Source organism: Neophocaena asiaeorientalis, unplaced genomic scaffold (genome assembly GCF_003031525.2).
Source record: "Neophocaena asiaeorientalis asiaeorientalis breed wild unplaced genomic scaffold, Neophocaena_asiaeorientalis_V1.1 scaffold591, whole genome shotgun sequence".
Classification (NCBI taxonomy): Eukaryota; Metazoa; Chordata; class Mammalia; order Artiodactyla; family Phocoenidae; genus Neophocaena; species Neophocaena asiaeorientalis.
In genome coordinates, this window is record NW_020173494.1 from 1840484 (window position 1) to 1854597 (window position 14114).

The 14114-nt window shown below is 53.6% G+C and overlaps 1 protein-coding gene across 3 annotated transcripts in view; it reads right to left on the bottom strand.

Moving 5' to 3' along the window:
* Positions 1-12217, bottom strand: part of PAQR5 (progestin and adipoQ receptor family member 5) — an 87033-nt gene extending 74816 nt beyond the window's left edge. For 2 of the 3 annotated variants that reach the window (XM_024747529.1, XM_024747523.1), the window contains exon 1: positions 12097-12217. In XM_024747529.1, the coding sequence (XP_024603297.1) occupies positions 12097-12120 (24 nt within the window). In that variant the 5' untranslated portion in view covers positions 12121-12217. Of the gene's footprint in view, positions 1-2896; positions 2919-12096 lie in introns of those variants that run through there. The other variant, XM_024747526.1, reaches the window with a different exon arrangement.
* Positions 12218-14114: the final 1897 nt, after the last annotated feature.

A 14114-nucleotide genomic window follows, 5' to 3' on the forward strand; every position in this document is an offset into this window, starting at 1 on the left:
CCCCCCCCACAGTTCCCTCTGCCTCCCAGTCTGTGCTCCTGCCCTTCCCACCACGAGGCCTCTCCTCATCTCCAGCCACCTCCTCCAGGAAGTCCACCCTGAGAGCCTGCTTATTTAACCACTCACAGGGTGACAGCTCTGGAGCCCCACTGGGACCTGCAGTTTACTCGCCCTCACACTCTGTCCCGTCCAAGTGTCTCTCTTGTCTTAACTGTACCCATAGGATTTTAATTCACGGAGGTGTCTGAATGGCACACGGAGAGGCTAATGACGTTGAAAGAAGAACGTATTACTTACATTTCCCAAGAGAAGGGGACACAGCACAGCACACAGGACCACAAGGAAAGCACTAGGCTTTGGTCAAGAGGCAGAAGCAGGAGCAAGGGGGAAGGCCTAAGGCCAGAGCCTCTGTTGGGGTTTCCAATGGGAAAAGCATGGCAAAGCAGCTTGGGATTGGCTGGTTTGAACAGTTCCAGTGGCCTCTGAGGCATCGGGGCTGTCCCTAGTTGCCTGGTACCTGGCACTGGATTGGTTTAGGGCAGGGGAAATATTGGCTTGTGACAGAGTGAGATAAGCAGGGGATTCAGAGTATGGGGTCTGATCTCAGGGGAAATGTAACCACATTGGCCGTTAGCCTGGCCTGGTGATTACTGCATGCCAAACAGACAAGTACCCTATCTAAGAAAACACAGAACACCCATCCACTCACTTCCCCTCCTCTTGCTCTGGTGTCAGCGTTCATTAATCTGATCACTCTCTCACTAATACAGTAGTCCTCCTCCCCTCTAACTTTCTGATAACTTGTTAACACAATCCCATGCCTGGATGAACCCACATATCTGCCCTTGCTCTCGAAACTCGCTGCCACCAACCCCCTGGCACCGGCACCGTTCTCCCACCTGCCCTTCTGCCTGTTTACACAGCAGAGGTGTTTCCCATCCTGGTCTCAATCTGGAACCCACTCCAATGCTTCCTCAGGGACCCCTGAGCTAGGGACCCCCACACCCCAGCAAATCTCTCCCATCAGCATTCATAATTCTGAAAACATAGCAGCAACAGCAAAAAAACAAAACAAAACAAAAAACTTCCTTGATTAACTGGGGGGGAAAATGCTTGTAAATCACATTCCCAACAAAAGACTAGTTTCCCCTAATACACAAAGATCACCTCTAATTCAATGAGAAAAGGGCCAACAACCTCATAGAAAATGGGCAAAACATATGAATAGACAGTTCATAGAAATGGAAATACACATGGCTCTTATATCTATGAAAACATGTTCAACCTTACTCAGAGCAAGAAAAATGCAAATTAAAACTACACCAAGAAACTATCTTTGGGACTTCCCTGGGTGGCACAGTGGTTAAGAATCCGCCTGCCGATGCAGGGGACACAGGTTCGATTCCTGGTCGGGGAAGATCCCACATGCTGCGGAGCAGCTAGGTCTGTGCACCGCAACTACTGAGCCTGCACTCTAGAGCCCGCGAGCCACAACTACTGAGCCCATGTGCCACAACTACTGAAGCCCATGCGCCTAGAGCCCATGCTCCGCAACAAGAGAAGCCACTGCAATGAGAAGCCCGTGCACTGCAATCAAGAGTAGCCCCCGCTCGCCGCAACTAAAGAAAGCCTGCGTGCAGCAACGAAGACCCAACGCAGCCATAAATAAATAAATAAATAAAACAAAAAAACTATCTTTGTCTTCCAGATTGGCAAACATCAGTAAGTTGGTAACACTCTATTTCGGAGGGTGTAGAAAAATGAGCGTCCTTGCACACTACCGGTAGGAATGTACATTCTTATAAATTCTATGGAGAGCAACCTGCTGATATCTTTCAAAATACAAACCATCCGACTCACCAATTCCATTTTTGAGACATTTCCCCACATGCACCCACCAACACTGCAAAATGATTGAAGCACAAGGAGATTCAGTGAGACACTGTGATGTCCCCAAACAGGGGATTTGTTAAATAAATTACGTGCCATCCATATCATGGAACATCATATAGCTGTAAAGGAGAATGAAGAAGCTCTCCACGTACTGATCTGGAAGCTTCTCAAGAGAGCTAAGTGGGGGCTTCCCTGGTGGCGCAGTGGTTGAGAATCCGCCCGCCCACGCAGGGGACAAGGGTTCGAGCCCTGGTCCAGGAAGATCCCACATATGCCGTGGAGCAACTAAGCCCATGCACCACAACTGCTGAGCCTGCGCTCTAGAGCCCGTGAGCCACAACTACTGAGCCCTCGTGCTGCAACTACTGAAGCCCGTGCACCTAGAGTCCATGCTGTGCAATAAGAGAAGCCACCGCAATGAGAAGCTCGCGCACCGCAACGAAGACCCAACACAGCCAAAAGTAAATAATAAATAAAATAAATAAATTTAAAAAAAAAAAAAAGAGAGCTAAGTGGAAAAAGACCAAATCAGGGGTAGAAGAATACATATAGTGTTGCTACCATGTGGAGGGAAAGACCACATATGCATTTACTGATCTGTGCGTGAAATATCTCTGGAAGAATATGTTAAGAAACTGGTAAAGTTGCCTCTGAGGAGGGGAGGGCACTGCGAGGCCAAGGGGGATGGGGGTGGAGACTTTTTCACAGCGAAATCTTCACAATTTTTGAATTCTGAACCATGTACTTTTATTTTCTAAGGGAAAAAAAGGGAGGGTGGGGGCAAAACAAGCAAGATTAAACAAATAAAACAAAACCCTCCCTAACGCACTTCCCTTCTGATTTCCATGCTCTCTCCTCACCTTCTGCTGACACAGGTTTGGAAAAGCTGCCTATTAGCCCCCTCCCTCCCCTCCTTCCCCTTCCTCAGCGACCCCAGGCTGACCTCCCCCATGGCAGCCACCGGGCTCTAAATCCAGCGGCCACTTCCCAGTTCTCTTCTTACCTGAAGGCTCCAGAGACTTCACCATGGGCCAGCCCCCATCCTTCAGCATCCTCGGGCTCCTCTAGCATCGGGCTCCCCGGGTTCCCTGCTCCCTCTCTGGGACACCTCCCAACGCTCTGTCTCTGAATGCTGGCACCCCTGGAGTTCACTTCTAGGCCCTCCTCTCTGCTTGGTCCACACACTCCCCCTGGGCCATCTGGTCTACCCAAGGCTAAGCTCATCATTTACACGCATGTCACTCCCAAATGTGCATCTCCAGCCAGACCTCTCTTTTGAGCGCAGGGCCCCACCTGGAGGACTCCCAGGTATCGCTCACCCAACAGGCCCAAAATGTAACTTGCCAGCTTCCAGCCACTTTCATCCTCCACACCCAGGAGGCTCCCTTGCCTGTGTTCCCTCCTGAGTATCCCTGAATCCATCCGCTCTTCCCTGCCCCCACCACTGCCCACCTAATGGAAGCCTTCCTCATCGGCTCCCCCAGCCTCCTCACTCCTTCCCACCTCAGGACCCCCGCACACAGTTACCTGTGCCCCGAATATTCCCCTCCACTCCCCACCCCTGCTTTATCTTGATTCTTATCTAACTTCTAGAACCCAGATTACCATCATTCTCAAAAAAAGAAGTCTCTCCTGGCCCCTAGGCAAATGGCTCTCAACTGAGGGTGATTTTGCCTCCCAGGGGACATTTGGCAATGTCTAGAGACATTTTTGTTGATCACAACTGGGGGTGGGTTGTGTGTGGCTACTTACTGGCATCGCGTGGGTGGAGACCAGGGAAGCTACTAAACAGGACAGACCCCACGACAAAGAGTTACCTGATGCAGAATGGCAAGAGTGCCGATGTGAGAAACCCTGCCCTGATTAAGCATGTCCGCTGACACACTTTCATAACATGCCCTATTTCTCCTGCATAGCACCTGTCCCAATTGTGTCAATATTTAACTGTACAAAGGTATTGGCCAAGTTCCATTTTCTAAGCTTTATGGGATGAATAAATGAATTAGTCACTGGCTTGGGTTTATCTCTGTATCTCCACCTCCCGTGCCCAGCCTCAAGCTCAGAGCCTCGAGCTTGGCAGTGAAAATGTGCGGATCGATATGAAATACGCAGGGCAGGGACTGAGCGGTACTGAGCAGAGGCCTCCCTGTGTCCTGGCCTCCAACTCCGCTGGGTCTTCTGTGCCATCCGATGGCGGTCCTTTCCCTGCCCCGGACCAGCTTCTCCGCCTATTCTACAGCACCTAGCTCTGCCCAGCTTTGCGCAGCCCTCAAATCCTGCCTCTACACAGGTGGCTCCATGGCCCCTTCAAGCCAATGGATATGCCCTCATTATCTTGTCAAACTGGCTGCTCCTCCTATAAGCTTATCGGCAGCCTCACCACCACTCACCCAGCACCAAAGCGCAAACCTGGGCACCCTGTGCAGCGCACCCACCCTCCAGACCTGCTCCTTCCACCCACCCCAACCACGAGGCTCCAGTGTTACCCAGTTTTCTCCCACTTGGTTCTTGCCTTAAGCCTCTTTCCCTCCCAGACCATCTGTGACATCACTCCCAGCTCTGTCCATCTAAGATGATAATAGGCCTGTATCACTTCCTGATTAAAAGCCCCTTCAGTGCTTCTCTCTGCCTACAGCGTGGAGCCCAAGTTCCTCGCCTGGTCCAAGACCCTTCGCACTCTACCCGTCCAGGGCCCCATCTCTAGCTCCAAGCACAACCACTGTGCCACTTGTCTCCTGCCGCAGTCCAGGCTCTCTCCTCCCCTGCCCTCCCTCCTCCCCCTTCCTCAACACCTATTCCTCAACGGTATGGTGGTTCCTCAAAAAATGAAACACAGAATTTCCATATGACCCAGCAATTCCACTTCGGGGAATACACCCCAAAGAACTGAAAGCAGGGACCCAAACAGACATTTGTACAGCCATGTTCGTAGCAGCAATACTGACAACAGCCAAAAGGTGGAAGCAACCCTTGTCCATCGACAGATGGATGGATAAATCCACAACTGGAATATTATTCAGCCTTCAAAAGGAAGGAAATTCTGATGTATAACACAACACTGATAAACCTTTAAACATCATGCTAAGTGAAAGAAGCCAGACACAAAAACTCACATGTTGGGCTTCCCTGGTGGTGCAGCGGTTGAGAGTCCGCCTGCCGATGCAGGGGACACGGGTTCATGCCCCAGTCTGGGAGGATCCCACATGCCGCGGAGCAGCTGGGCCCGTGAGCCATGGCCGCTGAGCCTGTGCGTCCAGAGCCTGTGCTCCGCAACAGGAGAGGCCACAGCAGTGAGAGGCCCGTGTACCGCAAAAATAAAAAAGGATAACCCAAACCGATCATTTTGGGTTAACACTACCCCAAATTTCTGAGCCTGTTGTCCTCAGAACAGTGATTTACTTCCAAGATTCATTGACAAACTCCTCCCATTCCTGGAGAAGATAAATCTTCACCCTTCCATTAAGCAACAAGGTCAGAAGGGGCTTCCACTGGGTTAATAAACAACTAACTTGGGAGGAATAAACAAAATAAAACCAGGGATGGGTTGGGGTAAGGGTGTGTGGCCCTTGGGTCTAACACTGCTGTGCTCCACCTTCCCCTTCCTCTGCACCGTGGGTGGGCTGATTCACTTCCTGTGTCCCCTCCCAGGGCAGTGGGAGAGGGGACCACGGAGCAGCTAAGTCCTTAGGGCATGTAGAGATGATTAGTCACTGGCTGGAAGGCTGCTGACCTTAGCGCCTGGGCCAACCACAGGCCTGCTTCCCCCGCCCCCTACCTTCTTATGTAACCCAAGGCCTGGGAGGCAAAGAGACCTTGGCCTTGGCTCTCAGCAAGAGGCGCAGTGGGCCCAGAGCCTTTCCTGTTCTCATAGCTCACATCCTACCCTGTAAGCCCTTGGAGACCCCATGCACAGGCTCCTTGGTTCTCACACAGTCAGCATCTCCAAAACAGGGGCTGAAAGAGAAAAGTGTCTTCCTGGTCCTGGGGGTAATCAGTGGGAGGGTCTTCAGAGGTCATCTAACCCCGTGGTTCTCAACCAGAGACGATTCTGCCCACCGCGGTCGTTTGGCAATGTCTGGAGACACTGCTGTTTGCCAGGAGAGAAGTGAGTGGTGGTGTTACTGGCATCTAGTGGGTAGAGGCCAGGGCTGCTGCCGAACGTCCTACAAAACACAGGACAGCCCTGCAGCAAAGAAGTATCTGGTCCTGATCTCAGCCAAGCTGTCTCTTCGACAGATGAGAAAACTGGGGCCCAGGAAGGGACAGGGCCAAAGTCATACTGTGAGTTAGATCGTGTCAGAATTAGAATCCAGGGGGACTTCCCTGGAGGTCCAGTGGTTAAGACTCTGAGCTTCTGCTGCAGGGGGCCGGTGTTCAATCCCTGGTGGGGGAACTAAGATCCCGAATGCCATGCAGCACCGACAAAAAAAAGCTCCCCACCTGCCACACCAGGCCTTCAGCTCCCCAGACTCCAGTGACCGACTCAAAGACCAGTGGCAAGCTGGCTGAGTAGCCGAATTCAGGCCCCTGGGATCTAGACACCCGTGATGGCTGGGCTCTGTGCCTCTGGCCGGCTCCAAATGCATCCCACCAAAGTCATCCTGACCACAGGGCTCCCACATAATCAAAGAGGAAGAATGTCTTAAGGGGCTACAGTGTATCCCGGCAAGATGCCCATTTGAGGCTTAGGCAAAATTCATCACGAAAGTTCCCCACAGAGCTCTCTGGGGGTGGTCCTAGCCTTGTGTCAAGGACGGAAGAAAGGACAACTCTGTAAGATAAACCCTGGGTGAGAGGACAGAGCATGGGCAGAAATCACACCTAGGATCACTGCTTTGGGGGAACACTGTCTTTTTCCCTAGCTGCCAAAAAGACTGTATCTCTCACACCTGTTGGCACCTTGCTGCCATCCTGCTCAACTTCAGGATAACACCTAGAGTCACCCTTGTCCTGTTACCCCAGGAGCCAACACTATGTCTCCCACCGTGGACCAGCACTAGGGCACAGGTCCAGGCATTAGCACTGACAATGCAACCCCATTATTTATGAAGGACTGATTCACGTCATGTCACAACAGGCGTACTTTTCCATCTACTGTCGCTGAAAGCCACCAGACTTGTAGTGACGGTGGTAATAAAGGAGGCAAGGGACAGGAATGCATAAGCTATGTCTCATGTCAGGGTCTCCCCTCTTCACAGGAAGGGAGCCTATAAGGAGTGGCTGGGGGACAAGAATGGGGGGAGGAGAGCTACAGTGGCCTCAGACACAGGACAAGTCACTTTTTTTTTTCTTTTTTTGGCTGGGTTGGGTCTTCGTTGCTGCGTGCGGGCTTTCTCTAGTTGTGGCGAGCGGGGGTCACTCCTCATTGTGGTGCGCGGGCTTCTCATTGCGGCGGCTTCTCTTGTTGCGGAGCACGGGCTCTAGGCACGCAGCCTTCAATAGATGTGGCGCGCAGGCTCAGTAGTTGTGGCTCGCAGGCTCTAGAGCTCAGGCTCAGTAGTTGTGGCGCACAGGCTGGGTTGCTCCGCGGCATGTGGGATCTTCCCGGACCAGAGATAGAACCCGTGTCCCCTGCATTGGCAGGTGGATTCTTAACCACTGCGCCACCAGGGAAGCCCAGGACGAGTCACTATTATGGACTCATTTCTTCAGGCAAAGCATTATCATTGTTCCCTCCACCTGCCCTGCCTCCCTTCCTCCCCAGTTTTCCCAACACGCTGGTAAAAACTCCTACACATCCTTCAAAGCCCAACTTCTGGAGTCTCTCTTCCAACATCCATTTCAGCTCTTAATCTGGCAAACCACAATACCAATGGGAAAAGATTTGGGGGTCAATAGCAGGGAAAACGCCAAAGTTCCCTATGGATGTAATGTGGGGGCCTACACAGGAGCTGCTTCCCCTGTCTCCACGTGTGTGTCGACCACCCTGGCCTCCAGGCTCTTTGTCCTGTCTGTGTGGCCTACTTGGCTGACTGAGGTAGCACAGCATGGAGGCTAAGGCTGCAGGGTCTGGAGCCCGACTAATTCTGGTGCCCCTTTCCCTGCAAGTGTCATTGTGGGCAAAGTTACGCCACCTTTCTGAAGCTCAGTTTCCTCATCTGTAAAATGGAGATGATACGGCTTCAACCTCATGGCTGTGGTAAGGACTACCTAGTACAAGTAAAGTGCTTAGAACAGTGCCTGGCATCCGACTAGCATTTATTGCATGCTTATTACTATTATTAAAAATGTAACTCAGGGGACTTCCTTGGTGGTGCAGTGGTTAAGAATTTGCCTGCCAATGCAGGGGACACGGGTTTGAGCCCTGGTCTGGGAAGATCCCACATGCCGCGGAGCAACTAAGCCTGTGCGCCACAACTACTGAGCCTGCGCTCTAGAGCCCGTGCTCCACAACAAGACAAGCCACCGCGCTGAGAAGTCTGCACACGGCAACAAAGAGTAGCCCCCGCTCGCCGCAACTAGAGAAAGCCCGCACGCAGCAACGAAGACCCAACGCAGCCATACATACATACATAAATTTTTTTTAAAATGTACCCCTGCTCCTCCAAGCAGCTAGGAAGGGTCTACATTCCCAGTGAGTGTCAGGAGGAAATACACCTCCAGGGACCCCATCTCCTGTCTTTGTTCCTGCAATAACCTCTTTGGGAGGTCTTCTTGCCATAGGTATCTTTTCCTCCAATCGATTCCACACGGCCTAGAGTTCTCCCTTAGAACACAGACAAAAGTCCTTTACAGAAACAACACTGGCCAGCAGAATGATGGGGTGGGGAGGGAGACTGAAGTTGCTTGGTGTTTGTGGATGTGTCTCCCATATTTTCTATCCCATAGATAGTTCCAGCTTCTACTCTATCCCCCCGCCCATACACACACGCAAGCTTCTCCATCCTGCTTGTCCTGACACAGTGCCTCAGAATTTCAAGTTCTTGGGGCCTCCAGAAAACCACTCATCAGATTCCTAAGTGAGGCCTAAGAGCCCCCCACCTTCTCCCACGCCTTGGGCAGAATAGTGTCCTCGCTCTTCCTGGCCCACACATCTGGTTGCGTCTTCTCAGACTGGTTTGTTATCCTTGACCCAGCAGATCTGAAGCTCCACCTCTTTCCCCAGGGCTGCCAGGGACTTGGCTTCTCCGCCTGGGTCGTCCAGTGCCCTGGGGAATCTGAGAAGGCTGCCTGGAGACGGCACTGTTTTCACCACTAATAGAGGCACCACCCACCTTTGGAAAGCAGCATTAGGAGGTTTCTTTTGGGGATGGGGGTCTAACCGGGAGCGCTCCCCCCTTTGCTCTCTCAAATCACTCTATGTGGATGGTGATCTGTTCAGCTAGGAGCTGCCCCTCTGAGTAACTGGAGGCACCTGGTCTGAAGGTTCTTTCCAAGGCAGCTCCTAAGCACGCCTAGCAACCTGGTGCAGGGGACAGAGACCCAGCTTAGAATTAACTCAAGTCCAATCAAGAAAAGCTCCAGCTCTGTCTTCAAGAGGTCACTCCTGTCTCTGGGCCTCAGTCTCCCCAACCGTACAATGAGGAAGCGTGGCCTGGATGTATTCATTTACTCAACGCATATTAACTAAGCACCCGCTGCACACCAGGCACCGCTCTGACTCCTGGGAATAGATCAGAATAAAACAGACCGAAAGCCCCGCCCTCATGGAGCTGATACTTTAACAGGGGAGAACAGCCAAGAAACAAGATTCTTCAATATTCTTAATATACAGGATGTTAGATGGTGATATGTGCTATGGAAAGTAAAGCAGGGAAGGGGTGTAGAGATATGACCTCCAAGGCTTATTCCAGCTGAGATATTCTGTGTCTAAAGGTCTTACTCCACTGGGTTCTTGTTAAGAGCCAGGAACAGGCAGTAGGAAGCTGGGTGGGCCCTACGTGTGCACATACCCCTGGGGAGGAACAGGTGGTGTGTGTGGGGGGGGGGATGGGAGTGGGGATGTGCAGGGGCTTGAATCCCAGCTATGTTCTCAGTGGTCTCCCCCAAGGAGCAGAACTGGTCAACTCTGGGTGTCCTGGCCTGTCCTCAGGCCAAAGCAGACACCACATCTGCTAAGGAGTCCAAGGTTATAAGGTTCCTGGCACAGCCTCAAAAGTCTTCAGGGCACTGCCATGGAAAGTCCGCTACGCCCTGCCTTCCCATTCGTTCCTGGTCTTGGATCTCAGACCCCTCCCATCCCTCCTATACCCTCCCCTGTATTGTAGAGTATCCCCTCTCCTTACATGGGGGCAGGGGTGGATTTTTCACCAATTTTAGCAATTCCTCTTCCATTCCTGTGAACCTACTGTGTGCTCACAATGAGGAGAGCTCTCAGAGGGATACCAAGATGTGTGATCCCTTCCCAGAAAGAATTTATAGCCCACCTGGGGAGGTCAGGCTAACAAACATGTGAGGAAAGAAAAATCGTCTCTCACAGTCTGCTTTGCAGCTTGCAGAGCGCTTTGGACCACACACTCTCATGTAAAGCCATGCAGATTCTATTGTCCCCATTTTACAGATGAGGCAATTGAGGCTCAGAAAAGCAAGTCCTCTTCCCTGAATCCATGGTTGCCCCATGGAAGGATCAGGGAAGAGGCAATGAAGACTAGAGTTTCCAAATAAGATTTCTTGGAGAGATGGGTAAGACTTTGGTATAGACGGGCCAAGGGTCCTCTGCCTTCAACCTAGAGCAGGGCCAAGTTGGGCATGGAACCCACTTCCTGCTGCTTCTCCTAGCCTGACAAGAAGTAGATTGGGGGTAAGGTGAAAGCCTGGCTGTCTGGAAAGGCACACGGGATTATGGATGTGCTCACTGGCTTAAAAGAACCAAGTGGGGTAAGGATTTCAAGGACCCGCAGTGATGGCATTGGGCACATTTCTGGTCTGACTTTTCCGAATGCCCTTTCTGTTCACCAAGGGCAAAGATCCATCAGCTGGAAAAGAGGCTCTGCTGTTTCAGGTTAATTCATTCCATTCTTGTGGGGTACCTTCCGAGAGTGCCAGGTACTATGGTTACAGCCGTGAACAAAACAGGTCCTCGCCTCCTGCAGACCTCCTGGCTTAGCAAGGAGTCGGCCCTCTCTTGGAGGAGCTCCCTGACCAGATTTTATTTCCTCTTGGAGGTGCAATCTCTGGGCCTACCCCTTTCGGGGAAGAAACTCAAGGGAGGGGGAGAAGAAATGAACCCCTGCTGATCAGGGGCCCAGAAAAATGAAGAGCCAACCATCTGACTGTGGTTTGTGGTCCAGGTCCACCACTTTTCTCCAGCAAGTTACTTAACCTCTTGGAGCCTCCTTTTTTGCTCATCTGACAATGGATTAAGATCTACTACCTCACCGGTTAATTAGGGAGGGGGTGTGGATGAAATCAAGGAAGTGTCCACGTGAGTGCTGTTAGCTCTTCTCTGATGCTCTGACCTCCCCCACCTGTCCTCTCTTTTTCTGCGTGGTTAGGACCATCTTTCATCCCCTTTTCCACACACAGCTGAGCCCTCCTCGCAGCCAAGGCAAGAAGAAGCCCATTCTGTTCAAATCGGCAAGGGTTATAGAGGTCGCTCTAGATCCCTGCCTCTGCCTACCCTCTCTCCCCAGTGCTCATCTCGAGGAGTGCTGGGGGAGCCGAGGATACCCCGCTGGGCTGTGACCTGCGGGAGACAAGACAAAAGCCCAGAACTCCCCGTGGCTGGGCACCCACTTCAGCAGGGCACAGACGGCGCCCGGCCCCCACCCGACGCCCGGCAGAGGGCCGCCCCCTCACCCGCACCCTGTCTGGCTCAGTACAGTCTCCTATCGTACATGTTGGCCGGAGGAGGCGGGAAGCACAAACGTAAACATCCCTTAAGAAATCGCCAACTCTGCCGTCCCCATCTAAGGATATATACATATTTTTAAAGGAACTGAGGGACACGGGGGAGGGACGCAAACGCTCAGAAGAGTGAGGGATGGGAAAAGCGAGAAGGCAAACTTCCAACCGATCTCAGCGGAGACCCCGTGCACCGGGGCCACCCCACCGCATCGGCTCCCGGGCGGAGGGCGCGAAGGCAAAAGTGGCTACATTTCGCCGCCGTCCGGTGCACGTCATTCCGGGCGCAAACTTTCCAAGAGCCGCCCGGGGAGCGGCCGGCGGGCTCCGGGGAGCCTGGGGGGCGGCCGCCGAGGCGGGGTGCGCACGGACAGGGAGGCGGGAGGACGCGTGCCGCGGGGGTGTCCCGCCCTCGGTTACCTGGGTTCTGAGTGTCTCGGGCATCCGGCTGAGAAGGCGCAGGGACGCAGCACAGGCAGGAGGAGACCCGAACTCTCCTCCCGGCCGCGTCCGCCACGGGACAGCCCGCGCTGCACCTGGCTGGGAGGTCGGCGCGCTTCCCCGCGGGCCCCGCCCACCCCTCCCGCGCGGGGCGGGGCCGGGAGGGGCGGGCGGGGGAGGAGTCGAGGCAGGGCACAGGTCCCATTGTGGGGCCTGCACCTAACAGTGTGCCAGCCACGCCGGGCTCCGTGACCTCCAAAGGGTCGCCCCCTCACTCGCCAACCTGCGGTGCGAGGCAAGCCCGGCGCCCAGGTGGAGTCGGGGGTGTCCATAGGCCCCCTCTCCCCTGCACCTTCCACTCCCTTCATGCCCACCCCCACTTTCAGGGGCAGAGACCTGGGAGCCCCGAGGCCTCCTGGAGGGCAGGGCACTGAGCCTGCTCTTCGGAAGAATGCATGGGGTGGAGCACAGGGAAAAAAACAACTGGGTGCCCGCAGCCCCACCCGACCATGAACTCTCCCCCGTGGGAGAGGCTCCTGGCTGCTCTGGGCCCCTGTCATCAGTTCCACCCAGATGTCTCGGGAGTGCCCCAGCAGGGGGGTGCTTTGCCACCCTCACCCTTTCCCCAGGTCTGGAAGGTGCTGGGCCTGGACCTCTGCCACTCAGAGGACACGGTGATAAGAGTCAAAGGCACACAGAGGGCAAAGAAAAAACATCACCCCCTGACCCCCGCCACCCAGACTCTGTGGCTACTCCCATGTGCTGAAGGAACAGGTTGCAGCTACTTCCTGCCTTCCCCCCTCCCCCTCCCAGAGGAGCTCAGGAAAGTCCACTCTTCGGATAAAACTCCCAGACTGAAGTGGAGGTGCACCCCACCTGTGGCCCCAGGCTATCTGAGCTCCTTCTCCCTGCCTCGCCTTGTTTGCTAGGTGTGCAGGCAGTGGCAGGAGTACTGGACCTGGAGTCCAGAGACCTGGGCTCTAGCCTCCATTTAGCTCTGTAACCTGCAGCAAATCTCTGTCCCTTTCTGAGCCTCAGTTTCCCCGTTTGCAGTGAGTGGGTTGCAGCTGATGATCGCTAAGGTCCTTTCTGTGGATCCTCAATCATGCTAGTGACCATCCAGCTTATTAGGTTTTCCTGTGGCTACATATCTTGTAAAGGGGTGTGTGTGTGTGTGCCTCTCAGTCTGGACTAGCTTGTCCTCTCAGACTTAAGTTCTTGAAGGGCAAGTGACGTGGCTGTACCGACAGGGAGGCAGTCATCCTGTGCAAACCAGAGCTTGACAAGGGAGCCTGGATCCCAGTCCCAGCTTATGCTGAATTCAGAGTGGCCTCAGGCAGGTCCCTCGTTAATGCTTGCTCTGCCTTCCCAAGGGTACTGGGGGACTAGATGAGCTATGAGCTATGAAGGCCTTTGAAGGGGGAAGGCAAAGGGTGTGTGCTTTCTTTTGATGCCCATGGCAGCGAGGGGCTTCGGAGACAGAATGGGGCATGAGCTGCTTGAAGCCTACAGAGCTGGCTCGTCCCCACCCTGTAGGCGCTGCAGCAGGTACAGGTACCCCCACATCCCAGCCATACACAGACACCAGGAAGGTGAACAGAGATGCAGTGCCCCACCAGACTCCAGCCCCCTGCAGGCCTCCGGGTGTGTGGCTTGGGAAGCAAAAGAGGGAAGATGAGTCTCCCAACATAAAGGGAAATGGTCAGTGGGTTTCTTTCTTTCTTTCTTTTTAATTAGTTTTGGCTGCGTTGGGTCTTCGTTGGTGCGCGCGGGCTTTCTCTAGTTGTGGCGAGTGGGGGCTGCTCTTCGTTGTGGTGCGCAGGCTTCTCGTTGTGGTGGCTTCTCTTGTAGAGGAGCACAGGCTCTAGGTGCACAGGCTCAGTAGTTGTGGCTCGTGGGCTCTGGATTGCAGGCTCAGTAGTTGTGGCGCATGGCTTAGTTGCTCCGCGGCATGTGGGATCTTCCCAGACCAGGGCTCGAACCCGTGTCCCCTGCAT